This window comes from Apium graveolens, unplaced genomic scaffold (assembly GCF_009905375.1).
Source record: "Apium graveolens cultivar Ventura unplaced genomic scaffold, ASM990537v1 ctg3222, whole genome shotgun sequence".
Classification (NCBI taxonomy): Eukaryota; Viridiplantae; Streptophyta; class Magnoliopsida; order Apiales; family Apiaceae; genus Apium; species Apium graveolens.
Genome location: NW_027417994.1, coordinates 38,572 through 57,195, shown reverse-complemented (window position 1 = coordinate 57,195; position 18,624 = coordinate 38,572). Strand labels below are relative to the sequence as shown.

The 18,624-nt window shown below is 38.7% G+C and overlaps 1 protein-coding gene across 1 annotated transcript; it reads right to left on the bottom strand.

The window, feature by feature from the left end:
- Window positions 1–16,830: 16,830 nt before the first annotated feature.
- LOC141701025 (uncharacterized) lies at window positions 16,831–17,235 on the bottom strand. The gene has a single exon (XM_074504668.1). The coding sequence runs from the start codon at window positions 17,233–17,235 to the stop codon at window positions 16,831–16,833; it is 405 nt and encodes a 134-aa protein (XP_074360769.1).
- Window positions 17,236–18,624: the final 1,389 nt, after the last annotated feature.

Below are 18,624 nucleotides of genomic sequence, written 5' to 3'. Positions count from 1 at the left end.
TACTGTGTACCCAGCCTGGCAATCCACGAAGGAAGTGGCTTCGAACCTATGTCATGGCCTTCAGCTCCCGGTCGATCTTCCGACCTTTGCTTCGGCCTCTACTACCGAAGCCTGCACGGAGCTTCTGTCCTTCCTGTCCTTGGTACATTTTTTTTTTAATCTTTCTATTTTTCTTTCATCTTTTTCCTTTCGGCACCTTTAAGTAACGTTTTTGTCGCCCTTTTGCAGGCCGCTCCTTGGGCTGCAGCCGTGGAGGATAAGGTTAAGGACATGGAGACTCGGATGGCCGAGGTGAAGGAGTTGGAGAGGAGGGCTACGGCGGCCGAGGAGGAACTTCTAAGGGTGAAAGCCCGGAACGAGGTCGAAGCCGCTGCACTGAAGGAGGACAGATCTCGGCTGGAGACTGAACTGGAGAGGGCGAACAGGAGGATCTCCCACCGGAACGTCCAGCTGAATTGGTCCCGAAAGGAGCTTCGGAAGAAGCAGAAGCAGCTAGACCGGACGGAGGAACGCTGCTTCCAGTTCGGCGCTGATTATGTCCTGGAGATGGCCCATGGCCTGAACTGGGATTATAAGCAGTCGCTGGACGACAGCCTGGAGGATCCTATCGGCCGTCCGGCAGTCGAAGTCCCTCATGTCTCCTCCGGCAAAGATGAAGAGCTCTCGGATGAAGACCCTCAAGCCTAAACCTTCAATAATATTATGGAACCGGTACACTGCAAGACCGAAGAAAATTTGGCAGATATATTTACAAAGCCATTGAAGCCAGATGTATTTCACAAAATGAAGATGAAGTTTAGAATGCAAAGTCGAGTTTGAGGGGGAGTGTTAGATTTTCCAAACTCTCGAGAGTCTATCATAAATAATAACTGTATAAATGAACACCTATCCCGGATATATGGTGGGCTACTTATCTTCAAGCATGCATGGTCAATAGATAAGGTTGAGTGTTGACAAGATGTATAAATATGTTAGAGTAAGTAAAGTTATGCAGCCATATAAAACAGAACAAGGAGTTAACACAGCAACTAGAAGTTTGCTAATATCATCTTGAAAATAAGGAAAGCAGCTGGTCATATGTTGAATCCATGAATTAAAGTGGGTTGAAGGAAATTAATAGTTGCAGCTCAATAAAACCAGGCGGGTCTTGTGTACATGTGCATCAGCCTGTAATACCTATAGGCTAAGTTAGCAAATATATCTACTATATATACTGGTGGCAGGAATATGTGTAGAAGTAGACTGCAAATATATATTGCAAAAAAAGAAGGAGAAGCTCGGTTTTGTGTTGTATGCGTGAGTGAAATAAAAAAAACCGTAGCCTGCATTTGTATTACAAAGAAGCTGTAGCTTTCCTTGAAATAAAAGTGAAGTATTTATTTACTTATCAAATCTTATTTACTCTATATATAGAGTTTGATTTAAAAAAAAAGTGAAGCCCATAGCGCTTCCAACACAATTAGGGTCCCAAGCCTTTCAGAGTATTCAACTGGTGGCTCAAGGTAGATTCCCTGAATAAAGCTAAAGCTCTGGAAGAGTTTTAGTCAAATAGAATAGACCTCGCCAATCTTAATGTCCAGGTTATGTTGAAGGAAATTGAAGCAGTTAAAAAAGCTTGGAGTTTACAGACCAGGATTTATTTGCAGACACACATAGAAAAGCTGCAACAGAAACTGGATTATCTAGACAACAATAATAAATGGGGTAATGAAGTGGAGGAATCCAAAATGGATCTAAAAGAATGCTATTGCAATCTTAACTCTCGGTTAAAGCAGAAGGCTATGCAAAATTGGATAGCTAAAGGGGATAAAAATACAAGATTTTTCAATCAAGCTATCCAAAAAAGAAGGTTTAAGGATAATATTAGGCAACTTGTAGTCGATAGAAATATTCTTAATAACCCTTCTGAGCTAAAGAAGGCCTTTTTAAATCATTTCAGTACCCTCTATAACAAAGGGCCTCACAGATTGTTGCTTCTTGGCAATTTGTTAGATGCCAAGCTTTTTGATGAAGACATAATGAAGATCAACAAGATTTCTGGACATGACAAGGCTCCCGGGCCTTATGGGATGAACATACACAGCTTGAAGTTCTTGTGGCCTAAGATCAAAGATAAGCTTCTAGAGTGTTATGCAAATTTTGCAAAAAAATTGACACTCCCAACAAGGTTTGAACTCCTCTTTAATTGTTCCAGTTCCCAAGGTTACAAAGCCGAGTGTTTTGATTGATTTTAGATACATTATCCTAATCAATAATTCTTCCAAACTCTTGATGAAAATCTAACAAATAGAATCCTTTTAATCCAAGAAAACGTTCTGGATGAGCATCAATATGGTTTTCTCAAAGGCAGGCAGGCCGCGGAGAGCATCTTACTGGTTCTGGATTTTTCATGATTTTTCTTTACTCGGAAGATTTCTAGGAGAGAAATCTCAGAAGTTGGGAGATAGAGAAGGTAAATGAGATGGTTAAGCTTTTATGCAATCTCAAACTCACAAATAAAGCGGATTCACTGAACTGGACCCCCTGCAAGATGGCTACTCTGTCAAAGGAGCTATAAGCTGTTAAAAGAATATAATGGACTATCAGAAGGTGGAATAGTATTTCATATGGCAGCTAAAGATCCCTCCAATGGCCGAGATCTTTCTTTGGAAAATGTATTTAGGGGTCATTCCGACGAAAGGCATTCTTGTTGAAAGACTAAGAAATAGTTTTGGAAGTGTTGCATGTCCATTATGTGGACAGGACAAAGAAAGCTTAGAGCATCTACTTTTTAAATATTGCTTGGTGAGAAAATTATGGGTTTCTGTATTGAGTTGGTGGCCGTTGGGGTTTGGATTCAAGAGATTATATAGAAAATTTGCGTACAATGTGGAGCACAAAAAAACTGTTTTCGGATAGTTTATGGAGGATTGTATGGGAGATTGTTATCACAGCTAGTCTTTGGATATTATGGAAGAAAGAAATGCATGCATTTTTAAAATTCAAGAATAACTTTGGGACAAGTTATTTTTCTCATTAAACAAAGAACAACTGAGTGGAGTGTGGCTGCAGAACTGCTAGTTCATAAGGAAGTGGAATGGTGATACTCAAAATCAATAAGCGTAGTTACTTCTACTTGGAGAATAAAGAAAATGAGTTTGTTGTCTCAAGGATATGATTTAATAGGCTTTGTAGATGGAAGTTACTATGTTGAAAATGGAGCGCTAGCCGGAACTGGAAGATTGATCAAGGATCACTCAAATAGGATTATCATGACTTTCTCAGGGCCGGTGACTGTTACTTCGGTCATAGAACTAGAAAGAAAGGCTTGTATAACATTAACAGATACTGGAGTAAGTTAGAAGGAACAAAAGTTAGTATCTTAATCTTAGATAGTAAGAAGCTGGTACAAGAAATCTCCAGAAAACTTGCTCAAGAGGTTGAGAATTCTTTCAATATGAACGGGTTGAGAAGTGTACCAGGAGAAAATTCTAAAAATGTTTTTTTAGGCTTTTCCTCTTTTGGTTATTGGGCTGAGAAATAGGTTAGTTGAAATTAATAGTTGACTGTTTTTCATAACTAGAGGGGTTTATTTTAAAAGGGAAATATGAAGAGGTTTCGCTCCTTACGCATGCAGTGTATCATGGGTTTTATGGGGAATGTAATAACTTTTTGGGGAACTACAAGGAAAGCTGTAGGGTTTGTGTTTAATGATTTAATCATTATGACACACTAATAAACAACTTAAATAGCCTCGCTTAGGATTATTAGTATATCATTGAGTAGGCTGCTTTCCTAATTTTCAAGATGATATTATCAGACTTCTAGTTGCTGTGTTAACACCTTATTTTGTTTTATATGGCTGACTACCTTTATTACTCTAACATATTTATACATCATGTCAACACTCAACCTTATCTATTGACCATGCATGCATGAAGATAAGTAACCCACCATATTTCCGGGATGGGTGTTCATGTATACAGTTATTATTTATGATAGACTCTCGAGAGTTTGGAAAATCTAACAAATTGCTCTGACCACTAAAAACTATAAGGGGGTGTTTGGTTTAACAAATGTTGGTATGAGATATGGGGTTGGAATGGATAAAACTAGTATGTGTTTGGTTAAAAAAAAAATTGTTTTAAAACTCATTCATGAAACCCATGAGCTATAGGGTTTAGAAACCCATGTGAAGAGATGGGTATGAGCTAAATCATATATTGGGTATCATTTTCATTATTTTCTCTCGCTCGTCTTTCTTTTTAACTAAAGTATAATTTTATTTTAGCTCAAACTTTAATATTGATGAATAAAAAATGTGAATGTATATTTTATTTTCTTAGATACTACGTAAAAATATTTTTAACTCATATTTTAATAAGAAAAATTATCCAAAATACTAGCTTTTTTTAATTATTTTTTTTGCGATTTTACTAACTTTTAATTTTTTTTTTGCAAAAATATAGAATCAACCAAAATCAAGCAGACATACAACTAGTTGAATCGAGTTTTTTTGTTGAATTTGAGGTTACATGGAGTGACATAAATTCGTCAAAAATTGCATCTAATTTAATCAAGTTGCATTAAGTAGTATTTTCTTAATAAAAATTGGAAAATAGTATTTTTGCAATTTTTTTAAAAAATTATAGTATCTTTGTAAAAGTATCTTTAGCCTTAGGTATTTTTCAAAAAAATTATATTTTTAGCCTTACTAATTATGATTAAATCAAGTGATCGTGTATAATTTTAGTTTTTAATATTAAAATTATAAATTAACAAAAAAATAATTAAATGTCTTTTGATTCTTGATTCCAATTAGTTTATCAATTACGAAATACATTATCATCCTATTTTTGAACCAAACAGGTGATATCAAGTATCAAGTTCCAAACTCATACCCGTTTAACCCGATTCCTGATTCCAACCCGATACCACTCAACGAACCAAACGTCCCCTAATAGGTTTATGATCAGACAACATCCTGAACATAGTGGTTGGCTCCCAGTTAACCGTTTTCCACTATTTATCATTTAACAAAAATCTTTCTAGCTTACTATATTTTCCATCTGTTCCAAACCAGGTGAATTTAGAATTGTTAAATTCCAAGTCCAGTAGGTTATTGTCCTTGATAAATCTATTAAAATAGATAGAGTTTCTTTGTCGATACTCGCAATTCACCCTTTCTGAGGGATCCCTTACACTATTGAAATCATCAACTAGACAAACAGCCACTCTATACTACCACAACATGTCAGAATGTAGTGGGGCACTTTTAGCAATTCTCTTTTGCCATGCTGATTTACTGGACTATATATATTCACTATGTTTATTATTATTCCTTTAACCTGACATCTTAGTGCTAACCAAATCCAGTTCCAATCTTGTGCAAAACCCACACAAGTATACAAATTCTTGTCCCAAGAGCATGTTAAACCCCCTGAGAGTCCTCGAAAATTCTGATATACCCAATCATGCAATTCAGAATTCCACATAGAATTTTCCATGTCTTTGTGCCAAGAACCACATTTTGTTTCATGCAAAAATAAAATATTTCCCCTAGACTTGTGACATGTCGTCCTTATGTTCCTTCTAACAACTTGGTTGTTAATTCCCCTACAATTCATTGATAACACTCTAGCTTCACTCATTGACATGCATAAATGTTAGTTACTACTACTGCTTATATGCTTATATCTTATAGGTTCTTAATATTTGAAACATAGTGTTCAACATGTATTTTAATGCTTAAAAAAAATTTGAAAGAAATTTAAACATTAATTTAATATTTATTCAGAAGAAAAAATTTTATACAATAATTTATGAAACTATAATAGATAAGAGTCTTAAAATGCGTGTCGATCACTCCGTTTCAAATATTAAGAACCTACTAGCTTATGACCCGTGCGATGCACGGGTCTCGGTAAATATTTTTATATTTTTATTTATATTTTATGTAAATTTATAAAAATTTTATATAAATAACTAAATACTAAATAATAATTATATAATTGTATTTTTATTATGTATAATTTGAAGTTAAGTTCAAATTGTATAAATAGTATATGATTGATGTGATCTATGTTAATATTTGTTGTTAGTGAGATTCGAACCTGAAAATTTATATGTATCTTTATAAATAATAATATAAATATTTGTTGTTAACGGGATTCGAACCTGAGAACTTATATGTATCTTTATAAATAATAATATAAATGTTTGTTGTTGACGGGATTCGAACCTGAGAACTTATGTAGTGTATTTTTTTAGTATTTGGATCTAACGGCTCTGATTATTTGATGAAAAAGATCCGACAGTTAAGATGGAAAGGGATAACCAAAATAAGGGGTTAACCAAACTACAAATTATACCCCATTTCAGTTATTATAGTATAGTATAGATAGTATAGATAAGGACGGATGGAGTACCATTTATATCAAGCATCAGATTTTCTTATAATCCGGTGCTTGAAGATGATAGTGAAAATGTTATAATCCGGTGCTTGAAGATGATAGTGAAAATGTTTTAGATCATTCTTGAGGCCTAGGTCAGGGAATATGTGAGCGGAAAAAGAGTAGGCATGTCAAGAAAGTTGTTTTTTTGCTGAGTGGAAGGACTTTGTGATGTCTCTTTGGGATTTAATGACTTCGGAGATTAAAATGAACTGACTCAAGATAAAGGTGTCTGATAAGTGATATCAAGGTGTATCTTCGTTTATTAATGAACTAGGTGAAAAAATCGCGCTTCACGCGGTTCGAAAAAATATCAAAAGTATTTTTAAATTTTTTTATGGGTTAATCAAGATAGTGACATGTTTTAAATCACTCATGTATGATCACTTATTAGAATGTTCTCTTAAATTTAATTTATTTGCGATCTTTAAAATAAAAGCGATAAATATTATATGTCGCATTAACAATATTTTCTTTTGATATCTAGAATTGGTGATTATACGTCATTTTAGCAAATATGTACTACGTACAAACTCAACTTTCACTTTTATCTCAAAGCTATATTTAACTTATTACTTTCTGATCCATTAAAATATTTTAACTTAGCGCTTAGCTAAGATGACAAAAATGTTTTCCAAACATATTGTCCTCATAAGTTATTTTGAAAAATGAGTTGTTGGACATGTATTTGTGCACTCAGCAATTGTTTAAAAAATGCTACCTAGCTTAGGTTAGTTTTATGTTTGACCAACCGACACAACATAAGACAAATTAGCTTGCTTTCTACGATTCTTCTGGTGTCAAATACTAATTATATTTTAAAAATGAAACTAAGATTCCAGTAAAATTATAAATTACATTTCATTTTGAATTTGACACCGTTATTCAATCCGTAAAAATGATACTTAAGTCTATAAACTAAATAATGGAACTGAGTGTACATAAGTGAAAAGTATGATAATTAACAAAAATACAGATAATGCAAAAGCAAAGAAATAGATGTGTTTGAAAGAAGAGTTGTGGACTTGTGGTTAGTGGTGGTACTGAAGGATGTTTTGCAAAAGTTGAAAACCGAATCCCTGGCTTTCTTCGTTCAAACCCTTAAAGGCTTAAACCCTCTCTAGCTCAATCACTTTGAGGATCCATGGCCCCATGCTTGGCCTAGAAATTTCGGTGCCTTTTTCAACTAAAGTTCTCATTTTTCCCTACAAGTATAGGTGCAGAGCCAAATGAGTATAATCATACCAGAACTTCATAAATTTAACCAACATTGGCATAATTTAAAACAATGTCATACTTCAAGTTTTAAGACTATATATAAAAATTCACTATGTCAAATAATGTCATGTCAAACAATGCCATGAGGTGTGTAGAAAATAAAAGAATTAAAATATCCAGAGTCACAAGAAGGCAAGAGAAATAAAAGGTATGACCTCATATTAAGGGTGAGAAGAAAATCGCACAAACCGCAAAAACCGCCCGCACCGCACCAATCTGCACCGCAAAACGCGTTTTTTTAATTTCGTGGTGCGGTTACGGTTTGAATTTTTAATAAACCGCGTGGTGCGGTGCGGGTTGTGGTTGTAAATTTCTGAAATACGGTTCAAACCGCACTGCACCGTAATATTTAATATATATATAAATGATAGTTATATTTCATGATTCCATTTATTAAGTTTGATTCCATTTAACATATTAGGAGTGCTTGCTTCGTGATCATCTTGTTTCTACAAGATCAATTGTTGTGTGGTGATCATCCTATTTGTGTTTCTTCAAAAATAATGAGACACATGGTACAAAGCCACCTATTTAATAGTGAACCCATTTAATTGCCGAGCTAAGTTTTTACGTTAAATTTTATAGTGTGGAATTTCTAATTTGTATTATTGAAGAATATTGGCGACTTTGTTATATTATTCAGGAATTTAATTAATATAAGTTTTGTATTTATTAAAATTTTTCGAACTTGTAATGTACAAACCGCAGTGAACTGCACCACACCGTATCGCATTTTTGTGGTGTGGTTTATGCGTTTTTTGAGGGTACGCGGTGCGGTTGCGGTTTGGAAATTTGATCAAACCGCATGTACGGTTTGGGTTGCGGTTTGAGGTAAAAACCGCACCGCCCGCACCGCGCTCCGCTCACCGCTACCTCATATTCCTTTCAAAAACAGAAAAAAAGTATTTAACAAATTATCTAACCCTGCCTCAGACCTTTTGTTTGATGTGCGGAAAAAATACGAGATTATTGACTCCCTCCATGGTTCTACCCACTATTATCTTTCATAACTGATGTTATTGTTGCTGCTATAGTTGCTGCCACAAACTGGACATGTCTACGACTGATCCTAACAGTGCGTATATTATCTATTATAGGCCTAGATGCTGGAGGTGGAGCTATAAATGCAGTTCAACAATAAGAAAATAATGAATTGGAAGCACAATTTATTAAAATATTAAAATTTGCTTTTGAGAAATTTAGCTAATGAAATTAACTGAAGTCAAGATTGTTTAGAGTTTTCGACAGAGCCAATGTACTCTATTAAGTGCTACTTATGACTATGTGATGTTATTGTTTTACATTATATTTTGACCATAGATGCTAGGAAAATCCAGAAGAAGTTATCAAATATATATGTTGTGCTTAGCAAAAGAAGCAGTAGGGTCTGATGTCTTACCATTGCCACATGCAGAGGTCATTATGATTGGACTCTCTTCACCTCCTAGGCTCCCTCCAAACAACGGTATATTTACATTATTTCTGCCCTTCTCTAAATCTCCGCATCTATGATTTTCCCTTCTCTTGGAACCGGAGAACTATTAACCTCAATTTATACATGACATCGACAATCTGCAACTTGCGGGTCCACACTCCTCAAATAAATGTCATTCTTAAATTAATTCAGTTTTTCAGAGAGCAGATATTATCCGGATATTAAACAAAGCAAAATTAACTTTGATCCGGCATTAAAGGATCAAGAAAATCTCAGCTAGAGTTTCAAAATTCAATCTCTTCTTTCATATTTGTAGTCTTATTTTATAAAAGAACGAATATATGCTTATTTTATACTTTTGCTTTTAAACAATAATTTGAAAGGTAGTACTCTTTAATTAATTTACTTATATTCGTGAAACAACAATGTAAACAAACCTTACACAATAAACTAATAAAATCATACATTATATTATGGAAGCAACTCTTATTATTAGGCTTTAAGGACGGAAGATGCAGCAAATCATCAATAGTAACTGGACACATAAATAACTGGAGTGACTCAAATATTTCTCCAAGGCCTTTGTAAAAGAAAGAAAATAAGATTATGAGAGATTGTGCTTATGGTAAAAGTTAAATGTATCCCAACATAAACATTAGTTTGCACAAGATTAAGTCAATAGAACTACAACCTTAAATGTATAACAGCATTACTGTAGGTTCCTTATATTTATCCTAATAAAATGGCAGACTTATAGTGTAAAACCACAATGTAACCTTACTCCTTGCAATAGGTTAGCTAATCTTTTTCTTTCATTGCTATAAGCTGCAAATTTTACAATATGTAGTGGCCACCACTTTGTACTCCATCTCTAGAATTGTCAATGTCCTGGTAGGAAAACATACTCCATTTTTTAAGTTAATGATCTGAGTCAAACAATAACAATTGGGAAAAAAATTACAACAGAAGAAAAAAAGAGTTTTAGTCTATTAAAGGCTAAATGCTGTTTACATAATGAAACTAAATCAACTCTACGGAACTGCCGCATAAAAAGTTATATATAATATTGTTAACCAAACAAAATAGGTATACCTTCGTAGAACCTGTTGTAATTCAGTTATTCCTTAATTCTTGTCCTTTTAACATCAAAAAGATCGCAAATATCTGTGTGGTACATTAGCAAGACTGAAAGATTCAATCCATTAAAAAATTCCTGAAATACTCGAGTGTCAATAACCTTTATTTTCTAACAAATTATTAATTCTTAATATGATAGCAGTAAAACATGTAAATTACCCATAATACTAAATGACGAAAGCCTCGGTTATCATATAAATTGAAATAGATAACTTTCGTGAAAGAAAACTTTGGTAGTTACATATATAAAGAGAAAAACAAATTTAGTACAGACAGATATAGATGAATAGACTCGAAAACTGAGAGAAAGAAAGCTCAACGTTCCTCTTGTACAACATAGAAAGCCAAGAAATTAATTTTGAGTAATACAAATAGTTAATCCAATATCAAAAATCAAGTAACAACCCAAATCAAGGAACGATAAAAATGTAACAAAAAATTATGCAATTTGATATTAAGATGGCAATCTCGAGTCAATTGTTATTTCATCATAATTAAAACCTAAATGGCATGCACTTAAACTCTAACATCAAAGCTTGTTTTGTGTTTGAAATAACAATAGTAATAACTTAGTAGTCAGATAGATAGAGTACAATGGATGGTAGCATAGTGGCGACTGTAGGGTTTTAATAAGTTCTCAATCAATATTAGCAGGAGAAATAACACTATTACGAAAAAAGAAACTTGCTACATGTAACCTGCGAGAAAGAAGAGGACTTAAGCCTATAGTAGATAAATACATTGAGATCATCTTCTACTTTAACAACTTGTATATGAATGCCATCAACAATCTACTTAAGAGGAGAAATTGTCCCATGCCTAGTCTCATCCCACATAAATCCAACAATTATAAAGTTCAAAACTCCCAACTCAAACAAATAAAAAAAATCATCCAAATCCAATCAACTTAGCCGATCGACTTTGTTACCTGGTAAGATAAGAACCCCTCTCTAAATTCTAGATCTGGCGCTTTATCTTGTGCGATTCAGCTTCAATAAAGTTATTGGACTACAAAATTTCAACAGCTTTAAGAAAAGACAATTTCGTTAAATTAACAATTAACAAAACTATTCATACGGGCATATAGAGAATTGGTAGACGAAAAGGTTAAAACAGATTGGGTCAGCCGACTACTGTTTACCTTTGCAGTTATTATCTTGCAGTTACAAATTAAAGAAAATAGTGAAGTGGATGAGAGCGTAGAACCCTGATAAAATAGTTTGAACCGATTTTGGATATGCCACGTCAGTCACCAGTGATTTTACTTTATATAGATATATAGATGCACACGTTTATGAAGTCCTTCTCGAAGTTGTATCATGCAATAAAAAACAAAGGGACTTTGACTTACATCTACATCATGTTCTATAGAGCACACGAGCAAGCTGTTGTTAAAATATTAATAAAAGATCCTGAAAAGACCATTTCCTTATTACCTTAAAGTTTTAGCTGAACATTGATAAGGCATTAGAGCTCATACTAGCATGAGAACTCGGGTTCAGCTCCCTGCCACCCTCGACATTCTTACAATTTATCATGAACACGGAAAATAAATTAATTTCCCAAATATGGGCGCCAGTGATCCATTTTTCGACCAATAAATGAGCTTTTAAGTGATTGTGTCTTTTAGAATATTGATTTAAGATCATGAAAAGGGTATCTATTTAACATCTTAAGGTTTTAGAGTGACCGATTACTCAACATGGTCAGACTGAAGGGAGGACTCAGATTCTACCCCTTACACCCCCAATATTCTCATAATTTATCATGAACACGAAACGAAAATTATTGTTGCAAAGATAGGCGCAAGTGATCCACTATTTGACCCATAAATGGACTTTTCTATGAATGGGAGAATTAAAATACTAATATAAAATCCTGAAAAGTATTTTCCTCTAACAATTTCAGGTTTTAGAGCGACTGATTTCTCAATATAATATTATAGCTCAGACTGGTAGGTGCACTCAGGTTCGACTCCATGTCACCCCAAATATTCTCACAATTTATCATGGACACTGTTACGCCCAGATCCTTTCGGTCGCGTGAACATGCTTCGTCTGGATTGAAGATGGCTTCGGTCGTACCTGAAAGTGAAGAGAATGGAGGGTTTGTACCCCCGATTCTCCTCTCCGGTGTGAGAATCAGAATCTGGCTGTAAAAGTAGGGTAGTAATACAAGAGAAGCAGAGTGTTGAGAATGTGTCTCTTTTGTCTTACTTTTCCAGGTGTTTTTATACCCTATTCTGCTTTAAATGTCAGCCGTTACCAATCATTAAGGAGGGAGTGAAAAGGGGGCGTTATGTCCCTTATTCTGTCCAACGATCCACGAGTAGTGGGCCTCGGCCTAGCTTCCGTGGGTCATCGTCACGCGGGACTGGAGGTCCTTCAGCCCAGTAGCTTAACCGCTTCCTGGGCCTTCGTTCAATGGGCCTTGTTGGGCCTGTCACCAACATGTCCCTGTCCTTCGACTGGGCCTTCGGGTCGGTCGACAGACACCGGTCTCGGCCCATATTGGGGTGAAGAAACCCTAGGGCGATCGCTTCAGTCCCGCCTCGATCTTCAGTCGTACACGTGGCACGCTTGTGGGGACTTGCAGTGCATTAATGTAACAGCTGTTGGCACGTCGTTCCATGGCTCAATCTCTGCCGTCGAATATCAACCGTTTTAATCTGGGACGTCTATTTCAAAAACCCCCAAACGTCACTTTTCTAAATTTATTTTAGGCGCCTATATAAGCCCATTTGTGTGTTTCATTTTCTTTTTATCACTTTAGTTCCTCCATACACAGTGACAAATTGCGGTGAATCTTCCAATCACGGGCAACAGCAACTCCGTCTTCCCAAATCATCCCATTTCAATCCAAGAACATCTCCAAATAAGTAAGGGTCTTTTCTTATTTTCCAGTTTTAAATTTGCATGCTAGTTTTCCGTGTTTTAGGGAGTTTGCATGTGGACTTAGTGGTTTTGTTCTGGTTCATGGGGTTTTTCTGGGTTTTGTGCGTGTGCTATTGCGTTTTTCTGGGGTTTTCGGGTATTTCTGGGTAGGTAATATAAGTTTCTGGGTTTTACCAATTTTGAGGAGGCCCCAAGGGTTTAAAGATGGCATGCGAGGCATTTTCTAACCAAGAACATTCTTCGGAATTTCTTGGTTTTAGAACGTCTTTCGGGAGCCGACCCAGGGCGTAGACATGTGGTCTGGAGTGGTGTTTGCGAAAGGTTCTGTAGGCAAGAACATCCATCGGGATAGCTTGCCTCAGGAGCAGCCTTCGGAACCCGCCTCTGAGGTTCTGCTTCGCTCGGTCCTGGGACTATGTACTCGGTTTTTTATTTTTTCTTTTATGTCTGCTAATCCGAGTACATGGACTAATGTCTCTCTGTTCCTGATACAGGGACATGGACCGAGCAAATCGTCCTCCAGATTCTTGGGACCCCTTGTCGAATAGCTTGGCTGGGACATCTTCCATTCACCCCGAGCGGACGGGACGGGCCCTTTTTGGTTCGGCTGCTGACTATCCCGCAGCCAATAATCGATCTGAACTGACGAAGGGACGCGTGGTTCAGATGTACGATGATTATTCCGTCCCTCGAGGGTACTGTTGGTTGTATGCGCCGAGGGAGGGTGAAAGGATCTACGATACTCCAGGGGTGCCAGATGGATATGGAGGCTACGCCATAGGTGTTTCGGAAGCGGCCTTCAAGTGCAGCTTGAGGGTGCCTCCGTTGAAGTTGATCAAGCACATTTTCTTCCAGATGGGCATCGCCCTCGGACAGATGGACCCGAACGGGTTCATCCATATTAACTGTTACCAGAACAGGTGTCTTCAAGCCGGGATCGCACCCAACACTCACCTATTCTGGTACCATTATGACTTTCGGAAGGAATCCAAAGAGTCCTGGTTTTTACACCATCGCCCGTCGAGCAGGGCGACCTGATTGGACGGCGACCAATTCGAACAATAAATCCACTCACACTCATTGGTGTTATATGAGTGGTCCAAGGTTGGCGGCCATGTCGGTTTGGCGAGATGTGAATCCCGCGTTGCTTCTCATGCCCAGCCTGACCTTGGAGGAGAAGGAGAACTACACGGCGTTAGTGGACATCAATGTGAAGAAGTTGGGTCCCAGAGAGTTTCGGGACAAGGACTGGCTCTTCAGCTTGTGGGGTGGGGGTAACAAAACTTCTTCTTTTGTCTTTTCTTTAGTTTTGTCCCAGCGCCTGTATATTTTCTTGTTATGAATTTGCTTATATATGCCCGGACTGACTTGTTTCCCCTTTATATTTCAGTGTCTTCGAGAGAGGCCTTGATCGTGAGGAAGAAGGCCAGGGCGGCCGAGAAGAAGGCGGCTGAGGCGGCGGTGAAGAAGGTTGCCGATAAGGGGGCTACGCCCGATCCTTCGGAGGGCACATGCGAGAGGGCCCAGACTGAGAAGCCTCCATCGCCCCATCAATCTTGAGCGGCTTCTGAGGCCGAGGAGGGGGACGATCTGGAGTACATGGGAGAGGGGAACCCTTCCAAGAGGACCTGGAGCAAGGAGGGGATTGTGCGCTCTTATCTCCCGGGGTGGGGCGTGCTCACGTCCGACCATACTGTGTACCCAGCCTGGCAATCCACGAAGGAGGTGGCTTCGAACCTATGTCATGGCCTTCAGCTCCCGGTCGATCTTCCGACCTTTGCTTCGGCCTCTACTACCGAAGCCTGCACGGAGCTTCTGTCCTTCCTGTCCTTGGTACATTTTTTTTTTAATCTTTCTATTTTTCTTTCATCTTTTTCCTTTCGGCACCTTTTAGTAACGTTTTTGTCGCCCTTTTGCAGGCCGCTCCTTGGGCTGCAGCCGTGGAGGATAAGGTTAAGGACATGGAGACTCTGATGGCCGAGGTGAAGGAGTTGGAGAGGAGGGCTACGGCGGCCGAGGAGGAACTTCTAAGGGTGAAAGCCCAGAACGAGGTCGAAGCCGCTGCACTGAAGGAGGACAGATCTCGGCTGGAGACTGAACTGGAGAGGGCGAACAGGAGGATCTCCCACCGGAACGTCCAGCTGAATTGGTCCCGAAAGGAGCTTCGGAAGAAGCAGAAGCAGCTGGACCGGACGGAGGAACGCTGCTTCCAGTTCGGCGCTGATTATGTCCTGGAGAAGGCCCATGGCATGAACTGGGATTATAAGCAGTCGCTGGACGACAGTCTGGAGGATCCTATCGGTCGTCCGGCAGTCGAAGTCCCTCATGTCTCCTCCGGCAAAGACGAAGAGCTCTGGGATGAAGACCCTCAAGCCTAAACCTTCGGCACTGAGGTGCTTGACATGACGGAAGATGATCTTATTGCGAAGTTTGCCGTTGGTGTTTCTATGGTCGTACCCAACTCTTGCAGCGGCATTCTTCGTTCGTCTTCTTGTATTTCTATTTTTTGTAATCGGTACTCTTTGTAATTGGCATTTGTAATTGGTATTCTCGCCTTCGGGCTTTTATAATTTAACTAGCCTTCGGGGTTTTATATTTTAATGCATCTTTTGCTTTTCATCAGCATTGTCCAACTGCATTTAATTATTGTATCTTCGGCTTCATCCGCCTTAATAATCAAAATGAATTGTATATTTGGCTTTTTTCCTTAATAATCAAAATGAATTGTATCTTTGGCTACTTTCACCTTAACAATTTTAATAATAAAATGAATCATATCTTCGGCCTCATTCGCCTCAATGATCTTATCGAATCGTATTTTCGGCTTTATCTACCTTAACAATTTTAATAATAAAATGAATCGTATCTCCGTCTTCATTCGCCTCAACGATCTTGTTGAATTGTATCTTCGGCTTTATCTGCCTCAACAATTTTGATAATTTGAATAAAATGAATCGTATCTTCGTCTTATTCATTCGCCTTAACGATTTTAATGAATTGAATAAAATGAATCGTATCTTCGGCTTATTCATTCGCCTTAACGATTTTAATGAATTGCTGCCTTACTACCCCTTACGGCCCCAAGGGTTAAAGGTCGAAGGTGAGTTCGGGCTGTTAATCCTTTTACTGAATTCAGGCGAGGGAATATGGGTGCTGATCTTTCAGCGATTGCCCCTAGATCAGCAGGTCATGGTTCGTTCGTCCAAGTGGAGGTCTTCTTCGGGATCGCCCCTAAACCTGGTTTTTGGTTTAATTTTTAATACCTGTGTGAGGCCGAAGGACCATGTTCTTCTTTTGATCACCCCGGGACAGAGGTTCCTTAGGCCTTTTTAATAATGATTAAGGGAAGACGAATGATGGGGCGTTATTCCAGGATTGCCCCTTAAGGCCCTTAAGTCGTGTTTACCAATTTCAAATTGTCATAATAGTGTAGTGATGTTCGATTTTTGGGCGATTGCCCCTTATGTCTTTTAATTAACAAATTAGACAAGGGCGGCGGCCGAGGGGTTTACCTTCTTCGGGATCGCCCTCAGATAATACTCGATCGGCCGCAGCACGTATAAATAAAGAAATTTTAACAGGAAATGCATCTTTATTTAGTCAAATTGTTTACATTCTTCACATATAATTCAAATACAAACTTTTAAGAAATTTCTTACTGATAAAATTTTCGAAGGCGACTGGCGTGCCAAGTGTTTTTGATTTCTTCGCCTGACAATGTTTCGAGCTTATAGGTTCCAGGATGAATGATCTCGATCACCTTATAGGGTCCTTCCCAGTTAGGCTGGATCTTTCCTTGTTTGGCCGGCATGGATGCGGCCAACTCTCTTAGGACTAGGTCTCCTACTCCGAAGGACCTTTTCTTCACGTTGGAGTCATAGTGATGTGCCGCTTGTAGTAAGTACCTCATGTTTCTTTGATGTGAAGCTTCTCTTTCTTCTTCCAGCAAGTCCACATTCACCTTCAACCCGAAGCTGTTAGTTACCACATTGTAGGTCTCGATTTGGTACGATTCCAAGCCTACTTCAACAGGAACTAGGGCCTCGGTGCCATAGGCCATTCTAAAAGGAGTTTCTCCCGTTGATGTCTGGGGGGTGGTTCGGTAGGCCCATAAGATCCAAGGGAGTTCTTCCGCCCACCTTCCTTTTGCCTCGTCCAGCCTCTTTTTGATTCCCCGGAATATCACTTTGCTCGCCGCCTCGATTCCCCATTTCCTTGCGGGTGGGCGACTGAGCTAAATTTCTGTTCAATTCTGAAATGGTGCAGAAACTTGTGGAATTTGTTTCCATTAAACTGAGTTCCATTATCTGAGATGCAGGTTTTTGGAATGCCAAATCGGAGAATGACCTGTTCCAGGAAGAACTTTTTAGCGGCTTCTTCGGTTATGGTTGACATAGGACGGGCTTCGACCCATTTGGTCATGTAGTCGATGGCGATTATGCAGTATTTCACTTGCTTCGTGCTAGTGGGTAGTATGCCAACTATATCCACGGCCCATACGGCAAAGGGAATTGGGCTTAGTACAGAGGTCATTTCTTCTGGAGGCTGTTTCGGGACAGTGGCGAACAGCTGGCATTATACACATCTTTTTGCATAGTCGATGGCGTCTGCCCTCAGAGTGGGCCAAAAGAATCCCTGTCGGAGAATTTTAAAAGCGAGCGACCGGCCAGCCAAGTGCTCTCCGTAAATTCCTTCGTGCACTGCCTCCAAAGCCTGTTGTTGTTCTTCGTTGTTCAAACAGCGCAGAAGGGGTTGACTGGCTGATCGGCGATACATCCGCCCATTGATTTTGTGTAGTTCGATGCTCTGTATTTAATTTTCAGGGCATCCTTTCGGTCGGGTGGCAGAATGCCTTTTTCCAAAAAGTTCCTGAGGGGGGTCATCCAGTCGCTCCCCTGGTGAATTTCTAGACATTTTTTCTTCTCGATCGAAGGTGTCTTGGCTTTGGTGAGGTAAATAGAACCAGTTAGGTTCTGTGTATCGGCCGAAGCTAGCCTTGAAAGGGCATCTAACCTAGAATTGTTCTCTCTGCTAATTTGAATTAGTTCAAAGGTTTCAAATGATAAAGAAGCCTCACATACCTTGGCGGCATAGGCTTTGGTTCGGGGGTCCCTTTGCTCATATTCCCTTGTGAAGTGTTTCACGACCAACATGGAGTCACTGAATGCCCTTAGGTGCTTCGCCTCAAGGCTTCGGGCCAGTTTCATCCCTGCGAGGAGGGCCTCATATTCGGCCTCATTATTTGTCAAGGGGAAGTCGAACCTTATGGCTTGGAATATTTCAAATCCTTCGGGGCTGGAGAGGATCAAGCTGGCCCCACACTTTTTTCCGGCTACCGACCCATCTACAAAAAGCTTCCACTTTCCTGGGATCCGGATTAGCTGTTCATCAGGCGAAAGATCCTTCGGACCCGAAAATGTGCATTCAACCATGAAGTCGGACAAATCCT

Bases quoted from the DNA above. Each gene is read 5' to 3' on its own strand.
- LOC141701025 (XM_074504668.1), bottom strand. From the start codon at position 17,235: ATGGCCTATGGCACCGAGGCCCTAGTTCCTGTTGAAGTAGGCTTGGAA.